This window comes from Ostrinia furnacalis, unplaced genomic scaffold (genome assembly GCF_004193835.3).
Source record: "Ostrinia furnacalis isolate ACB-3 unplaced genomic scaffold, ASM419383v2 OfSCF1780, whole genome shotgun sequence".
In the NCBI taxonomy this organism is placed as follows: Eukaryota; Metazoa; Arthropoda; class Insecta; order Lepidoptera; family Crambidae; genus Ostrinia; species Ostrinia furnacalis.
In genome coordinates this window covers 702,557-727,754 of record NW_021132019.1, presented here as the reverse complement: position 1 = coordinate 727,754, position 25,198 = coordinate 702,557, and the positions used below count along the sequence as shown (strand labels likewise).

At 36.2% G+C, this 25,198-nt stretch overlaps 1 protein-coding gene across 1 annotated transcript in view; it reads left to right on the top strand.

The window, feature by feature from the left end:
* kn (EBF transcription factor knot) overlaps positions 1 to 23,243 on the top strand; it is a 53,490-nt gene extending 30,247 nt beyond the window's left edge. Inside the window, exons 8-16 of the mRNA XM_028305755.1 lie at positions 12,150 to 12,231; positions 15,626 to 15,770; positions 18,254 to 18,423; positions 18,855 to 18,981; positions 19,532 to 19,620; positions 20,029 to 20,203; positions 21,151 to 21,288; positions 22,554 to 22,823; positions 23,157 to 23,243. Of these exons, the coding sequence (XP_028161556.1) occupies positions 12,150 to 12,231; positions 15,626 to 15,770; positions 18,254 to 18,423; positions 18,855 to 18,981; positions 19,532 to 19,620; positions 20,029 to 20,203; positions 21,151 to 21,288; positions 22,554 to 22,823; positions 23,157 to 23,158 (1,198 nt within the window). The 3' untranslated portion in view covers positions 23,159 to 23,243. The remainder of the gene's footprint in view (positions 1 to 12,149; positions 12,232 to 15,625; positions 15,771 to 18,253; positions 18,424 to 18,854; positions 18,982 to 19,531; positions 19,621 to 20,028; positions 20,204 to 21,150; positions 21,289 to 22,553; positions 22,824 to 23,156) is intronic.
* The last annotated feature ends 1,955 nt before the right edge of the window (positions 23,244 to 25,198 follow it).

The window sequence follows — 25,198 nt, the reverse complement described above, 5'->3', positions numbered from 1 at the left end:
GGTACTTGTAATTATCTATATATATAAAAGAAAGTCGTGTTAGTTACTTCGCTTATAACTCAAGAACGGCTGAACCGATTTAGCTGAAAATTGTCAGGGAGGTAGTTTAGAGCCAGGAGAAGGACATAGGATACTTTTTATCCCGTTCGAAATTAAAAAAAAGTCTGCTTATTTATTGCCATTAAGGCGGAACAAAGTTCGCCGGGTCAGCTAGTTTTTTATAAAAACAACACTTACTGTTTACAAAACAACACATCTTCAGTTTATTACTGTGGCACATTCGCGACACCCCCGACTTTTGCATGTCGAGCGCATACCGAGATTTGAATTTCGAAGAAAAGCTCGCGTTTCGTCCGTTTATATGAAGTTACAATACTGTATGATAGTATTACCGTGACATTGTGATGTGCAAATTAAATAAAGACAATTTGTGATAAAATCCTACTTACTTAATGCATGTTTTTAACATTTGAAGGAGCGTCCAAAGAACTACCTGTCAGTAAGAGAGTTTCCTCTCGCACTAAAATCTGTCTCTATAATAGAGCTAAAAGAGTAGCATTCTCCCAGCCCACTGCAATAATAAACCTCTGCCCTACCCAAGTCTACGTTTCCCCGAATGTACAGGCGATATAATAAGTCAGAGGCCCGCTCAGTACCAACCAGTCTCGCCTCCGATGTATGACAAAATGCCCGATCGTGTGTCAGTTAGTAACGCACTTCACACTATCGAAAATGTAGCACGTAGGTATGTTTCAGACATTTTCAGTTTTAATTGAAAACTTCAATGATCTGATTGATTGATAAAATTAATTAAAAAATACAAACTAACTCTACATCTTAAAAATACCATTGTAGAATATACGCATTGTTTGTTATGTTGCGGATAAGTTTGCATGCTCATAAGTTTTATGAGATGAAAATAATAACCAAATTGTTAGTGACCAAACTGAAAGTTTCATCTCACAGAAGACACAGTTCTTATTATAGAGTTATTCAAAAACAACTTACTCGTACCAATGCTACAAAATTCGAATTTGAAAACTCAATTCAGCACCTCTACAAGCTATAAATAATCTGCTATAGTCAAAATTATCACCAATAGCGTATGAAAATGCGTAGCCGCGAATTCCGAATCGTAAATTATACTTGTCCGCTTTACCTCGGGTTAACCGGCTTTTATAAACTACCCGGGTAATTTATAACTATTACCCGATCACGTGATATTACTTTATAGCGTATTCACCGTGTAAATATGAGGGAGGCATGTATACATAAGATATGACATAAGTTGTGTTTACATAAACGTTAAGTATGGAGAAGTTGGTATTATGGCTGGTGGTCACTTTCGTAAATGGGCCGGTCTTGGGCGAGGATTTAAGGTTATGTCGTGTGTATTGTGAACGCAAAAAGGGAAGGGCGAAGTGCTAGACAGTCTGTATAATGTAAGATAAGAATACTAATGCTCAATTAATTTAGCCTTTGATAAAACTCCCAAAAAGTATTAGCTCTATCGATTTAATCAGATTGACCCTTTTTTATTTATTTTGTGCCTACGAACAGTCTGGCTTTGCATCAGCTTTACACTGGAGTCATTGAAATAATATTAAAATCTTACAGGTTAACTTAATTTATCAAAAGCTTCATTTCCAATTAAGTACTTTCTATTGAGCTTTACATAAAAATTAAACAACGAAGTGGTGTAAAACATAGTATACTGCCCCAATAAATCAAGAAAATGTGTCGCGAACCATTCCAGTTTTTATGTTCACAGCTCCTTCCTTATCTTCCCTACTGCGCCAACTTTGTCTCTTTATTTTTCTTAAAAAGCGCGTCCAAACTAAATCTCAATACGTTCCACTTGACGACTCGTCTAACTAACCAAAACATACTAAAAGAGTCGAAAACAGACTATCTCCACTACAACCGGGTACTTAATGTAATCGTGCTCAATATCCTTTGTTCACTTTCAGACTCATTAAAAAGGCGATGCAATTTAATGACTTGATAGTGTGCGTTAACCCTCGCTACGTTTGCAAATAGAGGTTGGGTTTTGTCGGGGGATTTTGTGCTTTAAGTTGTTTTCGATAGGTTTGCGTTTGGTTTGCGGTGTGACCGACACCGTATTGGTATGTGGGGGTCGAAGATTAGTGGCCCACGCCTACCCGTCGGAGCGCTGAGCGGGCGATGGTGCCCAGGAGTGTAGTTACAATTAGAGCGGTGCCCACAATGAAGTGATGCCCGCGTAATGTGGCCCCTTGTCTTTGTATGTTGATTGTGCTCGAGATGGCTTTCGAGCGCGAATGTACTTTTGAATTTGCGAATTGTTTCGGTCAGCTGATAGTTGCGATTTTGTTTCAATTAGGTGGGGTTGAGGTGCTATCTTTTGGTACTATTGTGATCTTTACAGTTATGAGATTACTATACTCTACTCTTTTATATTATTCGACTTATTTCTGCAGTTTTCAGGTTTTAAGTCGACGACTTTCCGATGTTTCTAAAAACAAAATGAAATCATGACTATGTATTGAATAACTTACCATAAGGTTATTGGAGAGCTTACCCCATGGTAGATATTTTAAAAGACCATCCATACAGTGATTCAATATTTGTAATATTAATGATAAGATATATGCTAAGATGTCCTTTTGTTGCCATTTGGATGCTATATCGGCCAAGGCTTATCGTATGCTGGGATTTGTTTTGAGAACTGGAAAGGAATTTAAGAATTGTTCTACGCTTGTTCTGCTGTTTAATTCTTATGTGCGTTCTATTTTGAAATATGGATCTGCAGTTTGGAATCCTCACTATCAGAAATATATCAATATGTTGGATCGTATCCGAAATAAATTTATTAAACACCTTCATTTTAGATGTTCTAACTGAGGTAGGACTTGTTCTCACATGGAATCTGTACCCTCACTCACTGACCGTCGCATTGAAAGAGACCAGATATCAGCGTTGCCAGTTTTTTTTTTCGCCAAGTCGGGACTTTGGTACTTTTTGAGTGAAAATAGCGGGATTCTTCCGTCAGAAGCGGGACATAGTAAAAAAAACGTATTTAATCAAAGGTTTTCAAATATTTATCTTTTTATTTGACTTAAAATTACGTTTACGTGACAATAGATAGCAAAAGTAACCATATAAAATGTATTTGGGTGAATATCAACAAACTCGTTTTTTGCCTAATTCCGGTGGCGAATTTTAATTTCCACTTTCCAAAACTTTTTTGTGGCAGAAATAATAGTAAATAACTTGTATTATTCAATGATATGGTAGAGATCAAAATATTATTAATACTTCTCGAGATATCGCACCCTTAATAATATAGGGGCACAACTCAAAATTTTTGGTTTTTTACTTTTTGTACTAGAGAGGCACATTTTCGTCAGTTCTATAAGATGGCTTTCACAGAAATCGAAAACAATGATCAGATAACAGANAGGGAGAGTCCGCTAATTTGGACCAGTTTTTTTCAATCCCATTTTACACATAGTTTTCTTTTGTTTTTGCTAATGTCCATGGTATATAATAAAAGATACATTATACAACTTACTATTTCATAAGTATTAATTAACATGATTGTTGTATATTTAGCACAAATCAACAAAGTACGAGTTCAAAGCTTCGGTCCAATTTAGCCAACCGGTTCGATAATTTGTACCACAGAGTTACTAAATTGGATTTCAATAAATTTCAAGCCTTTAAAAAAACTATGGCAAAATATTATACGATACATTCTTAACAAATTAGGAAACGAAGAGGAACAGTAGTTAATAACATAGGCAATCGATATTGTTTTACACGTTATCACGATTTTGAGTACAAGTTTTGTAATTCCAATTATCGTAACGCATACTTGTACCTAATCTACTTTGCCAGTCTTATGCTTTCATTTATTGTTAGTCAAACATAACTACGCTATTATAACTTCAAAATATGATTTACTAAAAAAAATTTCAAAATCCTTTGGTAAAGTTCCATACAACTTGATGTGGTACAATTTAGCCGACTAGGTGATGGTGCTTTTAAAAAATCGGTAAAAAATATAGCTTATAAATACCGAAAAATGTTTCAAATAATTGTAATCCACACTAATTTACGCTTCTAAATAATATATTAAAAACACCCTGTGATTAAATTTAACAAAATTACAATCTAAACATGTATTGTTAAAAGTTACTTGAAAACAATGAAAAAATACTTTTCAAAATAAAACACACGTGTTTGTTGTCACGGCAAAAACCACATGGCCGATATTAATTGATTTTAGTTGTGTATCGCTGAGTGTTGCAATTACAGACATTCAATAAATACTTTACGAAATATGAGGGTGGTACAATTTACCCGGCGGTACAATATACCGAACTCTCCCCTATATTTCACTGTGGAAACTTAATTGGTTTATGTGTTTTCTTACTGCACCTAAGTTAAATTAAGTATATTGTAACTGTATGTTTCCCAAAAATAAATAAATAAATAAAATAAAGATATTGTAAGACAGAAAATGCTAACTCTATAAAATCATGTCCTTTTATACCTTATACACGGCGACATGAGTAATAATCGCCTGAACATAAATCTTTCATATCATTGCAGTGTTTACAAAACTCCTTAAAAGATATCCCCAAAACATGAAAACACTTAGCTTGTAACCAACACACAACAAGTCAAACCCTGGGGCATCTTCAGTAGTTATAATAAGAGTTATTTTGCAACAAAATGTATACTCTAACATGCTGTCAACTATACAGACAACAACAACATCAGACATTTTTCTTACAAAGTCGACCTTTATACAACCGCATAAGATCTATGATAACTTCACGTGCCGTCGACTGTACAAACAAACGTCTTTTATCTGAATGGCGCGGGCCAGGCTTAGAAGCCAGCGATCCGCCGTCAGCAGCAGTAGGTATATTGTCAATTGGAAACTACTCGCACATAGCAAGCGCTTTTAGATTTGAAAGAGTACTACGCGAAGTAAACGGTAAGTTCCAAGATAAAATAAAAGAAACAAATTATTATACTTGAGTATGTAGGTTGCTCTACCTAGACCTATTAAAGAAAAACGCTTACAAGAGAAATAAACATAATCAAATCTTTTATTAATTAATTATTTAACGTAGAAAACAATCAGGCTGGGTTACACCATCTCAGTTTAACGTCAAAAATCTGTCAAACTCTATACAAAAAGCACCGGTCATGATTATTAGTAACTTGCGCAACACAGCCTCAGTCTATCAACAGATATGTTTATGCACACAAAAGTGATTGTGGTGTGCGGGAGTTTACCCATTCCTAATAATATTGAATAAACTACGTGAATATTTTTTATGCTTCCAAAAACCTGTTACGTTATTTACGATAGTTAAGCTCAAATTGAATAAGTCTGCTTTCGTTTATTAGTGTACATTGATTTCAGTGTGATTACCCTTTTGGGAATTATTACTTTTATTACTAAAACTTCATTCATTATATCTGTATTGTTAAAAAATAATCACACTGCATTATTTTGTTAACATCTGTAAACAAAATTAGAATTGTTCTGCCAATTGTATGTTTACTGTGCGAGGGCTATGAAAAGACGAAGCTTTATCGCGTTGCCATGGCAACGGACGCTGCGTCCGCAATACCCCCTCGCTCGACACGTCGGAAAAACTACCGCTTGCCACTAGAGATGGGAAAAACCGGTAAACATTAACCACATTATTTTATTTTCTATGAAATCCCAGGATTTTTTGTTGTGTTCGTTATTACAATATCTGTAGATGTTTACCTGTAGAACACTTTAGACTGGTCATTAGAAATCTGGCGATAGAGACATAAATAGTAGCTATTTATTTTAAATTAACTGCTTTGTGTTAGTGTTTAAGACAATAATAGATTAAATTCTTCTTCAAAAAATTCTCGTCAGATGCTAATATTTTTTCCCAAATCATCGAAGACAGCGAACTATTAACTATTGTTCCTATTTATGTCTAATATCATGGCAAATTCCTGGTTTTTCCAACATTCATGAAGACCAAGAAAAAACTTTCTCATTTTTATTCGTTTTCAGGTTTTAAAAGTCGCAACCAAAGCAAATATTTTTAGATACCGGATCGAACCACAAATCGTGGATGTCCCAACATTACAGAGCTAAGCTCTATGTACCACTTTATTCTGTACTGCGACCGATACCCGCGTGTTCTTTACATCTAGTGAAAGTTGTGTATAGATTCTGAACGCGACCTTCGTACATGATAACGTTATTATTCGTTTTGTTATAAATGTTAAATGTTTTGCTTACGAGGACAACGTAAGGTGATTTTGACACGGGATATTAAATTAGAAATTCACGGTATTAAATGGCGCTTAAAATTATGCAATTCCATTTTCAATTCATGTTCGTGTAATGAAAGCGATGTCAGCATTACCCATAGACTTATAGCGTAAAAAACTAAGCACCTACTTAATGTTTTCTTTACCTACATAATAAGTCTACACTTATTTGACTCGATTATTAATGTTTTATGGGTACTTCTACAAATGTAATTATTATATTTTAAGGTATACATTGTAATGTGGTTAACTAAGAATAATTTGATAACTATCTAGTAATCTTAGCACTAGCAAGCTAAAGCCTTGTAAAGTTATATTCTGAGTAATATTTTATATTGGCTTTCATAGTCTAGCGACTAGACTCTAGTCCGATCAAATCCTAGTACGACCAATCCACTTACACTTAAAAGCTCCATAGTCCATAAACAATAACCTTTCAAGTATCGCCAAAACCTCCAAACATAACTTTAAGGCTGAGTTGCACCATCTTACTTTAACTTTGACAAACGTCAAAAATCTGTCAAACTCCATACAAAAAGCACCGGTTATTGTCAATTTTACGGTTAAAATAAGGTGGCGCAACTCAGCCTTAATCTATCAATAAGCACGAACGATTTATTGAAATGCAAACATTTTCATACGTTGATCACAATAGCGTTCGGTCAATTGTTAAGGTCTATTTACACCGGAGACGGCAACAGTTAACCCTTGGATTCGGTGCTGAAATATTAAAGCGCGCTATAGAAGCACGCGGAAAAACAAAGTCGAAAAACTGGCCCCGTTATGGGTCCGTCGCATGTTCCCAAAGATTAGGTAGGCGCGAGTGTACATAGCGCAGAAGAGACAGGTGACTAATTTTTGGTGTTTTAGACTGTGTTTTTTACATTAGTTTTATTCCTTTGCTAATGTTATTATTTTGATACATTTTTGTAATAGAAAGCCTCATAAGAACAATCTTAAAAACACAGTGTTGTTGCTTCTAGAACCAATATAATAATAAGAAAATAACAAAGGTTGACTTCCGATGAATTTTTTTTCCTTGTAAAAAAAGAAAATAGAGCTTTTCGGCCTTTTCTATGTTTACTGTCGAATGCTTCTAAATTAATATGCTAGAACTTATGAAAGATTCTTATAAAAGCCAACACACGGAGAATATATTTTTTTCTCCACAGTTGATGGCTGCAAGTGCAAGTAACAATATGTCTGGTTACATAAAAGATTTAGTATTATTTTGATTTTGCTATAATTTTCATGTAGGTAAAAGTAGGACAGATAATTTAAAAGTGTGCTACCTACCTACTTTCAGTTTTCTTTATTAATCATCCGAAATTAACTTACCTGTCAATTAGTCAAAAACTATTCGAAATTAAATTTTTCAAAAACATTCTTCTGCCTATTTGATCTTTGCCGTCCGCATGGCGTGTCGGTATTGAGTGGTGGGGGCGTGGGGGCCTCGCCGGCCCTGGGGACCGCCTCCCGGGGGAGATGCGGCCCGCCCGGGGAAAGGTTAAAAGGGAAAAGTTATAAGAGACCGCTTGTTGTCAGATCCCGCGTTCTTCATTGCACGTTCGATTTACGAATGTACGATCGCGATTTTTTTTCGGGTGTCGTGTGAGGATGTTCCTATTATGTTTCTACGAGTATAATATTGTGTAAGATCTTTTCACTTATGAATATTATGAGATAATTGATTCTAGCTGTGAAAATTTATGCTTAATAACACATGAATCAACGTTTGTTAATAAAAAATTCTCTTTGACTTGTCTCACAAAAACGAACGGACCCTCAAAATGTGCCAATTAAAACAAGTCGCATTAAAAATAAACTTATGACAACTGAATTTTTTGCTATGTCATCTATATGACGTGAGGGTAGAAATAGAGCTTATAAGGATTTATGAATATAAAGTTTTTCGCCATTGGGTATCGGATGTAAATGAACATAGCACGCGGCCCAGTGGGTGGGTAGGGGGAATGTTCAGTCTTGAAGCCACGCTCTACGGACTTAATGCCGAAGTGGATTTTTTCATGCTATAGTGAGACGTGTAGTGGTATCTTAGATCTTTATTATATTGCAACGTTTTGTAAAACAAATATTCACTTAGATTTCTAATTAAATTCATTCTAAGTTGTTTTAACTAAGGTTTTGGCATTCTTGCGTGTCAGTGTGACTTGAGTTGAACAGATGAAAATTAAGGAATTCCTAAAGTTTTGGAAGAGTTAGTAAATAATTTAAACATCAGTCGTTATGTTGTTCCCAAGTGGGTAGAAAGCAAACTTATTTGGAATTCCTTTAGTGCTTTGAAAATGATAATTTTATCAATAAATAACTTTATTTCCAATTTGCAAATGTCACTGTGAAAATATATTTAGTTGCTACAGACTATATTGCTGTCTGTTTCCATGAACTAATTTCTATCTAGTATTATTTTATTTTGTTTACAGTGAATCTGCGTTAAAAACACTTCAACCAGTCTTAAAATAGGATACGTTTTTTTACTCTCCATTATTATCACCTCAAAACTATCAACTAAAATATTTTTGCGGTCTCTACCACCATTATAGGTGCGGGATGAAAAGCGAGGGTAGTTTTACGAGGAACTTCTTCTGTGATGCGATAGGTAAATATTCCCCCTGCTCCCTTCAGGGTTTATGGAGCTGGACTGATTCGAGGACTTGCCTCTAAGGTTTTAGTTTTTACGGCTTTATTATGTAAGTGGAGTGATGCTTTATGGACGCCATGTTTGTTTACGGAAACTTTGGGGGAAGTTGCTTGACCCCATGCATAAAAAACTATAGTACGAGAAACAGCAAAAGCTTGTTGCATGATTCTTGTAGAGTATTAAGTAAAGTAAACATAGTACAAGTAATAACTTTCATGTATTTTTTTTCCAAAATACTATGATCTGAACTTTAACTAAACTTAAAATCGGGTGCGGTTGTTGTCTTGAATCCGGAAACCTGCCTAATCAAATGTAAAATATTGTAATCGCTACTTGATTGCTAATAATGTTTTGCAGAAAATTTATAATATTTACGTTGTGTTTCAATAAATAATGATAGGTGCTAAAAAGCTTTGGGTATCAAAAATTAGGATCATTTAGGTATATTGCAATAATCATTCTCTCTAGGTTTAAATAACTTTATTTCCCCTAAAAATTACATGAATTAACTAATTGATAACATGCTCTATCAGAAGTGAAAGTGATAACAGTATTTTTTATTTATTATTGGTTAACTCAAAGCAAATAGCATCGTATATTTTTACACCCATTGCGTGCATTCCGTATAGATTATAAAACCATGGCACCTATCCCATAGATTTCACTTACCACCCCAGATCGTAACTCCGGTGGCTTAGCGAGAGCCACAGGATAACGTGGTGACCCTTACGATATTAATGGTCAAGCTTAAGCTGCTCGAAAGTTTTATAAGGCATCCGGGAATAAACCATGTGTTATGGGAACGAATCACGAACATAATTTACCTGTATTTTGAAGGTACGGTTTGGGGCTTGTTTCAGCGCTTCCTGATAGTTTCTACTAGTTATTTGATAAAGGCTGCTACTATCAGTGACCGTAAAACCAAAATTAGTTTATCTGACAGATAAGTTCCTTGTGGCTATCAGAGACATTATCAGTAAGTACTTAGTGAAACAGATCTTTAGACATACCTACAACGTCTTAGGTTCGTTTTGCGATGATAACGTGTAGTGAAAGCTTTTTATGATGTCTCAGACATTGTCAACCTTCTTGCTTAAAAGTCAGTCTTAGGTACCCACGACTTCTTGTTGAGGCTCACAAAGCTTAATATTACTTTCACAATACGTAAAATATGATTCAGTAATACCATTGATATCTAACAAAAATCCCATTAACCTCCCAAAACTTACCGTGATTTACGCCCTAGACTTCTATAAATACAGAACCAAAGAACGTTATCACTCAATGTCAATCTAAAAATACAACCATTGAAACGTAGGTGTCGTGGCAGCTAACTCGCGATATTGCGACATAAGGTGTTTAACATAAATAATGCGGGAACAGATGTGCGTCGCCGCCGGCTCGACAAACGTTCGCGCTCGCTGGAGCTCATAGAGCTGCTAATACCAGTGCAAACGAAAATACATATTAATAAAATATGCTTGGTCAGATGACTACAATGTACAAAGAATAATAGACTTGGTAAGATGACTAGAATATACGTTCAATTCATACAACGTGATAATAAATTTTCAGCAAAGCGCACACGTGTGTCGTAAACATTATCGCCATTTAGGTGGGTATAATTGAACTACCTGAACAATATTATCTGCTTAAACAGTTAAAAATGGTTCATAATTATAAGTACTGAAAATGTGTTGAAAAGGTGTTTTTCCTTCAAATAATGGTAAACTTTTGACGATCATAAAGTTTGACTCTTTAATCAATTATTATCCATTGCATGAGCTTTTACAAACCAATTTTTCCATAATATTTTCTCAATACTCTATTTGCCTATTTCAAATTTTATTATAGCTCACGTTATGTCATGTTAATTATATGAAAAAAATAATATTATGAGTATAAAACTTGACATACAACTCTAAAATTAACGAAGTGGTTACTCTGCCTACGTAAAATCGACATGCCCGCTCTATCGACATCCCGACTGTTGGCACGGTCGTATTCGGCGGCGGCATCGGCAGCCTCGGGCCATGTAAAATATTTCTGCTAAAGCATTCATCGTGATCGTACGCACTACCACCCCACTTTACCCCCGAACCTTAACACAACCCCATAAGACTTACAATCCCACAGCAAAACCGCAAGACAAACTTGCAAAGCGCAGCTATTGTTGTAATCCGATCTGCCGATAGTTGGCCCGATCCTTCTGGCTGGAAATTGTTTGATTTCGTTTTGACATGAAAATAAAATACGAATTCGTATTTCAATCTTACGTGGGAATTCAATTTGGCTATCATTTTTGAGTGGTTGCTTATAGAGTTGAACTTATTTGTTTGACTAAGGTCAATGCAAAATATTTCATGTATTTAATCCCTGAAAATTATACTAAATTCTGTCCATGCCATGCTCCATGCAGTCTCTATAAACAGTTGCTAATTTGATGTATTTTACGTGTCATAACATAAGCTTTTTATAACAACCACAGACAAAAACTTAACGACTATCTGGAAGAGCGGAAAGTAAAAATTCGGGAACACAAGAAACAAATTAGCTATGCCGTTTGAAGTGGAAGCAGATGGCTTTTGACATGTCAAAATATTAGTCCTGTGTAGGTTAAACATAATGTCTCAATTAAAAAAACAAAGCAAAAAAGTTATTGTCAAATATTACAGTTCCTTTTCAACTTATCATATTATATCTTTAAATATTTTGTATCTATCTCTATATTTTTTTTAATTAAAATGATAACTAATACCGCGCTTTGGAGCTTACGTTTTGCCGTCGTCGTTTCGTTTGACACATATCAAAAGCCTATTATTATTAAAAAAATCTGTTAAAAACACTTTTTCGGTATTGCATCTTTGAAGCCCAACACTTAACTGCCTACTAATAGGAAACAGTTCACGCAACTGATTTATGTGTCCGCATCATTTGTATCGCATTATCTGTTCACACGGCTGGAACGTGATATTTATTGCTCCACTCGGTACTCGTGACAGCTCTCGATATGTGCGTAAAAATCATAGTTAACCTTTCTGATATTTTTTAACTTTAGCAGATCTTTACATTTTGCCTGCAAACTTTAAAGTCAAAAATTATCTAATACTCGTTTAAAGTCTATGTTTAGAGAGTAACTTTTTAAATGTTATCTCTTTTGTTGCAGATTTTTCCTGAAATTCTTCCTAAAATGCAACCAGAATTGTTTGAAAAATGCCGGCAATCCACGAGACATGAGAAGATTTCAAGTGAGTGTTTCAGAATTTTATCATTTGGTAGGTGGTAGATTACATAAAGGCCAGTAGAGATTATGAAGGATCTTCTTCAAAAATACTACAGTGTGGAAAATGTACCTAGGTAATTATAACATTCATTTAAGAGCTACCTTTCACCAGATTCTTATAAAAGGCCTGCTGATTTACCCAACAAGCTAATTTTGCGTCATAATAAAGTTAAGATAGTAAACATCGTCTAAAGTTCAATTCATAGTTATAATGTCTCGCTGTCGACAGGTAAACGGTAGGTTGTTTACCTACGCGAGGAAAAATTGGCCCGTTCCGCACGCCAGTCTGTCTGTATTGCTCTAGCTGAGTGGCCCAAGGTGTGGGCGTTTGTCTTTTGTTTTGACCTTGAGGCAGAATATCAAAATACAGAGGTTTATTGTGGTTCAGTGACCTCATTTCACTGTTACAAGGTGTGGGTAGTAGCGTTTGTCTTTTGTTTCGACCTTGAGTCAAAATATTAACAGTTGAGTAGGCGCACACTGTTGATTTTTCGTCGGCCGATAGTTTAGTCGGGCAGTTGATCAGTATGGGCATGTATGGAAGTGCGCACACTACGCCGATTCGATTTGGCCGATTCTTCATACAAATTAAAATCGGGCACAACTATCGGCCAACTAAAAATCAACGGTGTGCGCCTACTCTAAGAAGTGTAAGTGCTGTGCAGTGACATCCCTTAACTGTTAACTCTAACTTTTACGAATATCGTCCTCGCTCTAAATAAGTTTTGGTTTAATCTTCAGGCAAGATTGTCACTAGTGTTTGCCTACTTAAAAATATAAGGGAAGCAATTGATTCTGCAAAGGGTTTCAGGAGAAGAATGTAAAAAATTCATCAAAGATAAAATGCGGCAACATCACACAAAAGATTAACTGGGTTTTAATACTTGTTGGATGATTAAGCTTCTAAGAAAGTAACATCAAAGTTCATAGGTAACTTTAAGTAAGTAAGCTTGCTTTAAAAATTCATCCTAACTACTCAATGAATCTTAATAATTAAGTTTAACGTGANTAACGTAAGATGTTTCATTCTTTAGACCCCAAAATTGGTGTATCGCCTTAACTGTAGGAAGGGTTGCGTTCACGACTTCTGAATATTTGAAGCCCCTCCAATTTAGGGGAGGGATGAAATTAAATTTATTTATACGAGTTTATTTATTTACTCACGATGTCTGCTTGTTCTTTTACTTTTCAACTTAATTATTTGATTTGTTTACATTTGAGCCTTTTTTTTAACTTTAAGAGGAACTGTGATTTTTCATTGAAGTTACTTATGACTATTTTTGATTCTTCCTTACTTATTTATTTTAAAAATATTTAGTACATATCTCATGTATGTGTGCTCTCAGTTTTATAAGTGTGTCAAATTGTACACAGAAAGTTCGTAAACTTGAAAGTCGTCGTATTCATAACTCACAATTACCAAACAACTAAGTCCCATATCTTTTAATTCCCAACTAATTAGCGGCAACCCTGCCACAACTAAAGGTGCATTCAGACTACTTATGAGTACAAATTTGCTTCTGCCGTCGGCTAAGACATATTTGTCTTACGTGTCCTTTGCCAAACTTTAAGCAAACATGAAACTTATACCTCATACGTATAGAACCCATTTCTGTGTACATTAGAAATACTAGCAATATCTAAGTATGTGTGCGTGGTTATGTCTATATTTGGGCTTTCTGTGTGTCATTGAATAATTCAGTGGTCGTTCCCCACCGTTTCAAGGGTAAGAATATATGGGCATAATATATATCCATGTACATATTTATGGCACTCCAAATCGAAATAATGCAGTCTCTTTATCGGTTTGAATAATATATGTAGCGTTATTTCGTGAATGCATTTTAGAGTACACATTTGCAGTTTTGTCGTTTTCTCGATATCATATTTTGGTTTCAATTTTCATTTATAGCTTTCTAGTTTAGAATTTCATACTTTAGGTACCTTGGTACTATTACTTAATCTGTGCTTTAGGTTAAAAAATGTGGAGTCTATTTTACTCTAGCATTTTTATATTTATTATCACCGCAAGTGTGGCTATACATTAACTTACTTAATAACCTACTATAGTGGTTTCGTAATATGTATGTCATAATACATAAAAATGTACGACGCTTATTATTAAGATGATAATTAATAAGCGTCGTCGTCGATAATAAGTAAAAATAAGTTTCTAAAGATTAAATAACCGATTCGACAGTTCTACAATAGTAGCATCTAAAATCCCTACGTCTTCCGCGTATTTTGACAAAAAAAATGTATTGTCAAAATAAAGCCACTCCTACACTACAAGTCATCAATCGCCCGCACACATGCACATGCACTTCCTTGCATACCTATTGGGCCGCCGTGGCCCCTCCCAAGGGACTCTCCTTTTCGTGCGTTACCAAGCAACCATTGTGAGCCGGTTTTATTTCTGACCGCACTGCGATCTTCAATTTGGATGCGTGTTTTTTTTTTGGTCAGGTGTACACATAAACTAGGTAAAAAGGTGATTTATAATAAAGATAGAGAATATTATTTTAATATTGAAACCGAATAGTCAGTAGTATAAAGTTTTTGGTTGATAACTCATAAGATAGTTTAATACTATTTGTACTCTGTATTTTGTCAGGTTTAGACAATAACTGACGCAGGTATATTTGTTCAAACTGCTTTTTATGGGTACTAGAAACTCAACGATTTTTGCCGACCGTACGATGATCTTGAACTTTATAGGTAGCATCGCGTACATTTGTAGAACAAATGTTTGTTCTGTCTGGATAACATTGTTTATTATGAGAAATCTAGAGAATGCTTATCGTTTTTTATCTTCGTGGTTCAGTTTACAGTGTCCATAGTTTCTATTTGCAATACCATAAATGCAAAATTTCAAAACGTGTCATAAGTGAAAATAATGGATCAATCAATGAAAGGCTCTTCTGTAAGGCCCGCCATACACGGACAGCTTGAAGCAGCTAGTATCCGACAGCTTCTAGCTGCGACTGCATAGCAAACTACAGTACACTACGTAGGTACACACATACACGGAACCGCTCGAGCAGTTACAACTGTTTCCGTAGTTTGCTATGGAGTCGCAGCTTGAAGCTGTCGACACTAACTGCTTCAAGCTGTCCGTGTATAGCAGGCCTACTCATCATTCAGTTGTAAACGACAAAGTAAAGTATCCTATTTTTCTAAAGTATAGTATTTTATCGTAAAGAACCAATATATTAGTTAGGGCCAAGTGTTTATACTAGTACATTTAAGCTCCCACTCCTACCGCAACTGAGATAGGACCTACAGCTTGGCAGTCAATGAAACTAAGCTAAAATCTGTTTCGAAAATAATATCAAAACTAAAGCAGCATTTCTTTCCAGGTAGTGATATCAACACAAGTGATGGTCGACGGCCCCCTCCTAGCGATATCCGACAACATGTTTGTGCACAACAACAGCAAGCACGGCCGAAGGGCCAAGCGGCTGGACCCGACTGAAGGTATTGACGCCGCGCCAGATATGACTTGTACGTTTTGTTTTTTTTTTATTTACTTTTTTATTATTTTCATAGGCAAAGGCATAAAACATGGTTTTCTTAGGTGTTCGTCATGTTAGATTGTATTTGGAGTGTGTAAATGTAATAAGCGTATGCGTATACAAAGTTAGCAGCGACTAAGTTCCCGAGGCCTTGAAATGACTTGTTTTTATTTAATTTTCTTTTTTTACTACAATAATTCTATTGATTACATTAACAACAATTTCAATATGATATTCAATTTTCCCACCAATATGAGCGATTGTAATAAAAGTTACGTAAGTGCCTTTTTCTTGGGATGCAGCCCGCATGCGGACCAGATCCGCATCGTAGGAAAAAGGCACTAAATCTGAATATCACGTTTTGTTAGTTCATAAAAATGTGTCAAATAATTGGTAGAGTAAAGTGCCCTATTTTTGATGGCGAACTTAATTCATAGTCATCCCATAACCTCAAATTAATCACCCAAACAACCTCACCAAAATACGTGCGAAACTGAACGTTACAAATAAGTAGACAGCCAATTGACGACAAACGCAGAAGTCGTAATACCGTGAGCACGCCGTTTGTATGCAAGGAATCACTGTAGACATCTCACAACTTCGGGGGGCGTTGAGGCGAACTGTAACGGATACGGATAATTTAGGGGGGAATTATGCCTTGTGAAAAGGGACGGACGGTTTGAGGTATATTTTTTGAGAATGTCTTTGTTCATGCGAGAGATTATGTAATTTTATTGATGGGCTTCTATGTATTTTGATCTCATGATTTTAATTTTTCGATTTTCTGTTTCAAGAGACATTAATTAGTAGGTACGAATACATCACAGCTGTGAAAAGTGAGAGCTGTAACTGAAAAATTATAGTATTCTTGTAAGACAATAATGTAAACTTTTTTTTTAAGTAATTAATTATCGCTCTATTTCGCGCCAAGTGTAAGCATTCTGAGGTTTAAGTGTCGGTATTGGACTTATTTACTTTCAGACTTGAGAAAATCTTCAAGAAAAACTTCTTTGAAGATAGGTTACTTTATAAACATTTACTTATAAAACAAAACTACATGCTAGTGTAACTTGGTGCGTATTTGGACTTCTGCCAACCTTGACCAAAATTCAAGGTTTCCCATAAATAAATAAACCGAGTACGTCTCCATATTATCCAGCAGCAAAAGTTCGCGCCGGCTAGACGGCGTGAAACCGTCTTTCCTTACGCCGTGCGAATGGGGGAACACCGACGGTGTACCTGTGTCTAATTGTTCATAATACAACGTTTGTAGGAAGCGTTTTGAATAGGCATATTTTTGGTGGAATTAAAGTAATTTCTCGAAGAAATAACGCTCTAATTTGCGTAAATAAGTATTGACAAGCAATTTCGAAGTAGAGAAAAAGTTTATATTATTTTAGGATAAAAATAATAATACTTAGCTGGATGTACAAAAGTAAGTGTACTAGGAATTCATAGACATCGAGAAAAAGAAATCACAAAATAAATAGATACCAAGATATTAGTTACAAAGAACATTAAAACTTTTAGTGAAGGGGAAAAGGAAAAATTAATATTATATCAGTCAAATTAAAAAAGAACCTCGAACGTAATCTCCTTTCGTCCCCTTAAATTCACTTTCTCTTCTCGTCTTTATTACCGAGCCGTTTTGTTCGCGAGATTTCAGTCCCCCTGTCTTACGACGCGTATCCCCCCAGCCTTCTTGCATCCGAAGCAACGACAACGTCATAACAACCGTAAAACTCCAATCCGACTTCAACTTTATGTAACGACATTAAAATTCATTTTCAATTATCACCGCAGATCACTTTACACCTTGTTTGCAGACGCGTCGCGGCAATTGTCCTTTTTCCTAAGCAGTCAAAGATAAATGTTCAAGAAGGACGGAACGAGTTTTAGTAGTTTGGCGTTTATTCAACTTTTAAGTTGTCGGGCATACATTCGGCCTTAGTTCGCGGGGCGAGGGACTTTTCTAGAGCGTCGCCATTTATAGCTTGGGGTGCTATTTTTGCGTTTGCTAGTTACGACCGTGTTAGTTTCGCTGGAACTAACAGTTATGTGCTGAATTGCGGATCGTTGTTCCGTTGGCATATTATAATGTACAAACCATGGTACAAACTAACATACTTATAACTCTAGGATAGAGCGTCAGTTATTTAAAACTTTCAGTTATTTTATGTAAATAGTAGTAGAGTAGCTAACTAGTTTACAGCCCCATATTGATGATGAAGCATTTTTATACAGACAGTTTAAAACTATCAATCATAACCACGAGTAAATAAACAAGTTGATACTCCAATCAAATTAGCTTTAAAATTCTATGTTTGATAATGTCGTTAATGAGATTGGATTTTTATAAAAATGTCTCGTCTTAAAAAATAGTGTTGGCAACTTTAAGATGATCTGAAGTCCTGACCCGTATTGTCAACCCTAATTTTTACACTGTTTTGATACGTTGCTCACAAAATCAAGTATACTTCACAGCGGGTTTGTACCCACCCCTGCCCGTGGCGACTCCATGCATCAAGGCGATATCCCCCAGCGAGGGCTGGACCTCTGGCGGGTCCACCGTCATCATAGTGGGAGATAACTTCTTCGATGGACTGCAAGTCGTCTTCGGGACGATGCTGGTTTGGAGTGAGGTGAGTTATTATGTACTAGATTGTGTATTAGGTCCAAAAAGTAGCCTAGTGTTGTAAAATTAGTCAAAGTAAATCGCCTGAGACACTTCTAATTGCAGCGTATTTTACCTTCCTTCATCCGCCTTTGATCGTGTCAGCAATTGTGCGTTAGGTTATGTTTAAGTCCAAGATCTGTCCTGAAGTCGAATTTAGTTTGTTCCTAGTCTTGGTGTAAATATAAATCTAGGCATCAAAATTCAAATAACCAGCCAAAGTTCGTCGAAACGCACTTTCTATGATTTGCCAATGTTGATAATTTGTTATTGTACTAATCTTTATGTCTCATTATCTCACATTATCTCAAGTACCAAGAGATCTCAGATACCAATGTAAGTTGGCCCAATAAATAGCAATCCACTTCTCCATAGAATCAAAGGTGTCTTTGTCCCCAGCTGATAACATCCCATGCGATAAGAGTCCAGACCCCTCCGCGGCATATACCGGGGGTGGTGGAAGTGACGCTGTCCTATAAAAGCAAGCAGTTCTGCAAAGGAGCACCAGGGAGATTTGTTTATGTTTGTGAGTACACGTCTATTTTTAATATCGCAGTTAATAAAGAGCTTAAAATAAACTTTTGACAGTAAAGAGATACTGAAATAAGTTTATTGTTGATGATACTGAATAAACATTTTTTCTTTCTTTCTTTCTTTCTAATAATGGCACTCTACTTGAATGCAATAATCGTCTATTTGTATTTACATGTTCAATACGTTTTTTGTATGAAAAGTAAAAAGCATTCACAAAAGATGTCATTATAATGCAAGTAATAAATATTTAATTAATCAATCTCAATTTTGTAATATGTATAACTGATAAAAAATTTTTGGTTTATTTTCATTCTAAAACGTTTAAACAAAATATTGTGATATTGAGAATACCCAAACAAAAATAAACGCTGTATTTAAAATACCAAACAAAAAGAATTACAAGAATCTCATTACGGCTACGAGTTTTTCTTCGAAGCCGTAATTTGGGAACTCAAGATAGGCAATCTTGTACGATCCATCAATTAGGACTATTCGTTAGGGCGACTAATGATTGATTTTGTTTTTGTGTGTTCGCATAGCAGCGCTCAACGAGCCCACGATAGATTACGGCTTCCAGAGGCTACAGAAGCTGATACCGAGGCATCCTGGGGATCCGGAGAAGTTGCCAAAGGTAGGGTTGTATTGTTTATAGAATATTGTTTATATTTACAAGAATTCGAGCAGGAATTAAGAAAAAAATTGTGTTTTATACACCTCATAGGAAGATGATATTTCTCATCAATAAGTTGTAAAGACAATAAAGCAAAATATGTCAGTCCTTAGGGCGGTTAATATAAAAGTTTAAAAAAGAACCCAAGATACAGTAGAGTACATTACGTGTTTGTTTTCCTTTTCAGTTTTCTTAAGCGCAGGGTTTTTCATACTTTTACAGCTGTTTAATAAAATTATTTCCGTTTCTTTTATACAAACTAGCAAAAAATATTTCCATTAGGTGCTACCCTCTTTTTTGCGGAATCCCTTTTATAACTTGGTGTATTAAATCGGTGTATTATTTGAATTCTTATTTATTGTCAACCAGGAAATAATCCTAAAGCGAGCAGCCGACCTAGCAGAAGCGTTATACTCGATGCCAAGGAACAATCAGTTGGGACTCAGCGCGCCCAGGTCACCTCCCGCGAGTATGCCCTTCAACTCCTACACTGGACAGCTGGCCGTCAGCGTCCAGGACACAGCTGGCTCGCAGTGGACTGAAGGTTAGTTCGGTAGATAAACATCATCATAATCATCATCATCTGGTCATTTTCTCGGGACAAAAGCCGTCACAGGTTGGGGTTTGATTAGCGGTCAAGCTGTAGATCCTGGCTTCACAGGAGTTCCAGCAGAGAGAGAGGTGGTCCCATATCAGGTCATTTAGTGTCCACTGCAGGAGAACAACTTTCCTATTTACCAGTTAATAGATTTTAATTTTTATCTTTAAAAAACATTTTGGACCCCATCTCGAATTAAATTGAGAAAATTGATAATTTATGAATTTTGATGTACCACATAATTAGATAAGTAACTACAGCACAAACATTTCATATGAATATTTTTGTTACCTACTTGCTTTGAGCCAGTATAAATAAGAATCACTACAAGCACGGCCTACTCCCCCTATTGTTTCGCGTAGAATTTCAGCTCGCAAAATTAATCGAAGCGAGCAAAAGCTGTCATTCGCTAAAACGAAAATGATTTCGGCGTGTGTGGATTTCGCGCTATACGAGTATTTTGAAATATCTTTGGTGTTGATTCATTAACAAGTATTAATGAATACAGTCAATCATTTGATTTCAAATGCATATTATTTTATTTGCATCTCAAATAAAAATATTTTTTCATTTATAATTGCCCAATACACATTACGAAATAAGCTAGGATCTCACTAAAATTTCATAAAACATTATTTTTCAGTTCTTTCCTTTTTATTATAGAAAAACTCCAATTGTTTAAAAAACAAAGAAAAAAAAGAAAAATAAATAATAAATAAATAAATAAATATTTTATTTCCAAAAAAGATGTACATATACATATGCTTAGTATAATAATGAATCATTTTTAAATTTAAATAATAAATCTCTTCCAACCTAAACACCAAAACCAAAAATCCCATTTTAAAAGTCCTAACGGTAATTTCGTGTTGACCCCAGGCTTTTTCTTTTAGAGGAGTACGCGCGTAGCGGCGGCTCCGTCTCGCCGCGATACTGCTCCGCCGCGTCCACGCCGCACGCCGCGCCCGCGTCCTACCCGCATCCACAGCACTACCCTGCGCCGCCGACGTCGCTGTTCAATACCAGCTCGCGTAAGTGAAACTGATCTAGCCATTACTAGTGGTCACCAAACAGTGGTCTTCTTCTTCGTCGCTACACTCTTGCCAGAGTGGTCGTGGTCGTCACACCAGGTCTGGTGGCAAGTCTCACAATCCGTCGCCATTCCTCCCGCTCTCTCCTGCAGCCTTTCTTGTGCACTCGTGGAGTGGACCATTGAGTGCGGTTTTGATCTGGTCAAACAGTGGTACATCCGCAAAAGAGACCTCTTCTCTAGGAAAGTTGTCTGTATTCTGCTGCGTCCACTATTACACTGTTCAATACTAGCTCGCGTAAGTGAAGTTAATTGACTTAGGAACTACCAGTGGTACAGATACCTACAGCGGCGGCTCCGTCTCGCCGTGGTACCTACCCGCATCCGCAACACTACCCCGCGCCGCCGACGTCGCTGTTGAATACCAGCTCGCGTAAGTGACACCAATTGAGACAGCGACTACTAGTAGAACCCAAGCTGTGGTCGGTAGCAGTGGCGGCTCCGTCTCGCCGCGGTACTGCTCCGCCGCGTCCACGCCGCACGCCGCGCCCGTGTCCTACCCGCACCCGCAACACTACCCCGCGCCGCCGACGTCGCTGTTCAATACCAGCTCGCGTAAGTGACACCAATTGAGACAGCGACTACTAGTAGAACCCAAGCTGTGGTCGGTAGCAGTGGCGGCTCCGTCTCGCCGCGGTACTGCTCCGCCGCGTCCACGCCGCACGCCGCGCCCGTGTCCTACCCGCACCCGCAACACTACCCCGCGCCGCCGATGTCGCTGTTCAATACCAGCTCGCGTAAGTGAATTTATTTGACTTAGGAACTACCAGTGGTACCCATACCTACAGCGGTGGCTCCGTCTCGCCACGGTACTGCCCCGCCTGATCGAGAAAGGACAATCTCTGATCTTATTGATTAAGCAACGATTTTTTTTATCATCAGATGTTTCTTACCTATTTAATTCTTAGTTGAAAACAGGTTCCAAATAACTTTGATGAAATAATCTTTATATTATGATTTTTATATTTTTATTTATTGTTCTTCACCTTTCCTTTGTTTGAATAGGCACGTATTAATAAACCAATTTTTGGCTGAAAACTTTCAAGAACTCGTATTTCCACACAACACTATATCCCATTCGCAAGTCTCAAGAATAAGACCTGTTTATTAATACGAGCCTAAAGCAGACAAGATTTCACATTTCCAACGCTTTCTCCTGCTGTTTGTGTACGTCGCTTTGTGTTAACCCCTGTTTCTCTCGTCCAGTGTCCCTTGGCCCGTATCACCCGGCCAACATGAATGGACATTTATCGTCTGACCATCACTATAACGCGTATAACACGAAAGATAGCGGACATTACAGTGAAAGAAATGGGAATTCTAAGGCGGCTGACTGTCCGGCAAACACTACAAAATGCAACGACGGCGATATGAAAGGGCCTCAGAGTAAAGAGAGCAAACTGAGGAGCGCCTTTGCGGTAGTCAGGCACAGCCCTCCGCACCACCAACAAAATTGGCAGCATCTTGCAGTGCAGTGTTAGTAGTTTTTGTTTTTGTTAGAATTGTTTTGTATGGCTTTTCTTCCGTGCCCCAACGTGAGCCTTTTAAGTTTGCTAATGTCTCCTTTTCATCCCATTCCCAAGCAATTTCACCATTCCTTAAAAGTATTCACCCATTAACTAACTTGTACCTATCAAGCTTTTTATGTTTTTATAACCTAGGTATATCAATTTCATTTTTTCTGAGTTTTTCGTTGTTTTAGCATGCTTATTGTACACTCGCAAATAAAATACGAAACTGCATTTTCTTATTATGAAAAAAATAAAACTATTTTTGAAGCTTTTTAACCAATTTTTCTCTTGTCCCCAGGAATGGGTGGGCTAGTATCATCACCGTTCTCAGTAAACCCATTCTCGTTGCCAACGTGCAGCGCTCAGCAGTACGCGCAAACTGCGCCTCTGGCGTCCAAGTAGCCAACGTTGTGTGGGCTAGGTTAGTCGCCATTTTGATTATTTCAACGTCAAAAAGTTTTTGTAATATTGTACCATTTTATTTTAATTACCTCCATCTGACTAATACACCAATAGTTTTTCTTTGCGTGTACAATAGAACCAATGGTTTAAATATTTTTTTTTTGTAAACGATGAAAGACTGTTTTATTTTATATTTTGCGTTGATTGTACTTTTTGTTTTGTTTATATGACAACTGACTGAAATATTCACTGTAATTTTAGTAAATGACTCTACAATACAAGATTATGTAAATATTTTTGTTGATGTTAGTTTGGTAATTTTTATGTTGTTATTAGACTGTACACGAATTATCATTATTTAGACTTCTATTTTAAGTGAGATATCAAAACCAAACTTGTGTAACTGACTGTACAATCGACGGCGACGAGTCGGTAGTGCTGTGGGTGTAGGATTTAATGTAAATACTCTGTAATTTTAATGTAAATATAAATAGTTATTAATATCTAATAGATCAGTTGCTAGATTCGAGTAGTCGAGTAGATTTTTATAAAGCCCAATCACCAAATTGATTATTGCTCAGGGCGGTATCTTGTAAAAAGTTATCCGGTTTCAAATTAATTTTACTACCCGTAATGTAATTTGCGTTTCTGTAAAATCTGTGATATATTTATTGTAAGTACAATTGTAAATTTTAAATGTACATTGGTTTTAATTTTGTTAGGATACTTCACGGCTTGTACGCTACATCGAATGAGTACCGAAGTAACGACCATATCTAAAACATATCCTGTATTTATTAAATGGAGATTTTACTCGAATAAAAATACAACGAAAAGAATATCTATCTTCATTTAGAAGGTGTATACGAAAAAAATAATATTCAATTCACTCGCTCGGTGGAAAAAACCCGTATTTTGTGGTGTATTCGTTTGAATATGAAACATGTAGTATTGTATTGTTTAACGCAATTGTATCAGATAAGAAAATGTAAATTGTAATCGTTCATGAGACAAACTATCACGAAATACGATATTAAATTACGTAAATACTTATACATTGTTTTATTTATTTATTCAAATTACTTTCATCAGTTAAGCTCTACCTTCAATCATCGGGATTGAAGTTAAAAAACAATTTGCAGACTAATCTTGAGAATAAATAATATTTTCAATCAAAATTATCTAATTTTGTTCAATAGATCCTTTAATAGAAAGTTAACTTTGTGTAATGTAGAACGACGTACTTTTTGGAGCTCAAACAATTTAAGATAAGATAGGGGGAAGAATGAAGGAAGGAAGAATGAGAGAAGAAGCTGGAGGCAGACACTAGTATTTTTGTATGTTTTTTTGGACAACACTGATTAAATTCTTAAAATTATGGCTACTACCATCATTAATAATACCAACACCCCATCAATCATTGCACCATCAAAACTTGAGCCATTTCGACATCACACATGGTACATTTTGCGCCCCACTTGAAATATTATACTAACAATTTTTGTCCCGATGCAAGGGTAATATTTTCCATTGTGCTCCTGACTAGATAATGCATGGGTTTATCTGTGCCCTAATTGTATGGGCAAAGAATGGGGATCGTGTTACAGGATTAGCATCAAAATGGAAGATATGCAGTTAGGAGCAGGCGCTTTTTAAACTTAAATTAATTACGGTGATTCGATTTTGTTTTAGGGCGTCACATTAATGGCTAATGTACCAGTGGGCAGTGAGAACAGAAAGTACCTATTGAATGAATGTTTTTAAGGCTAATTTGATAACTTTTTCGTATGAGACTTATATAAAAAATCTGAAATTCTAATTGGAATTTCAGATTAATAAACGAAACAGCCTAGAAGTACCTAACAATACAATTTATATAATTTCTAAACTTAGTAAATATCATTTTACAATCATAAAAGCGTAAAAAAGCTTTTCATC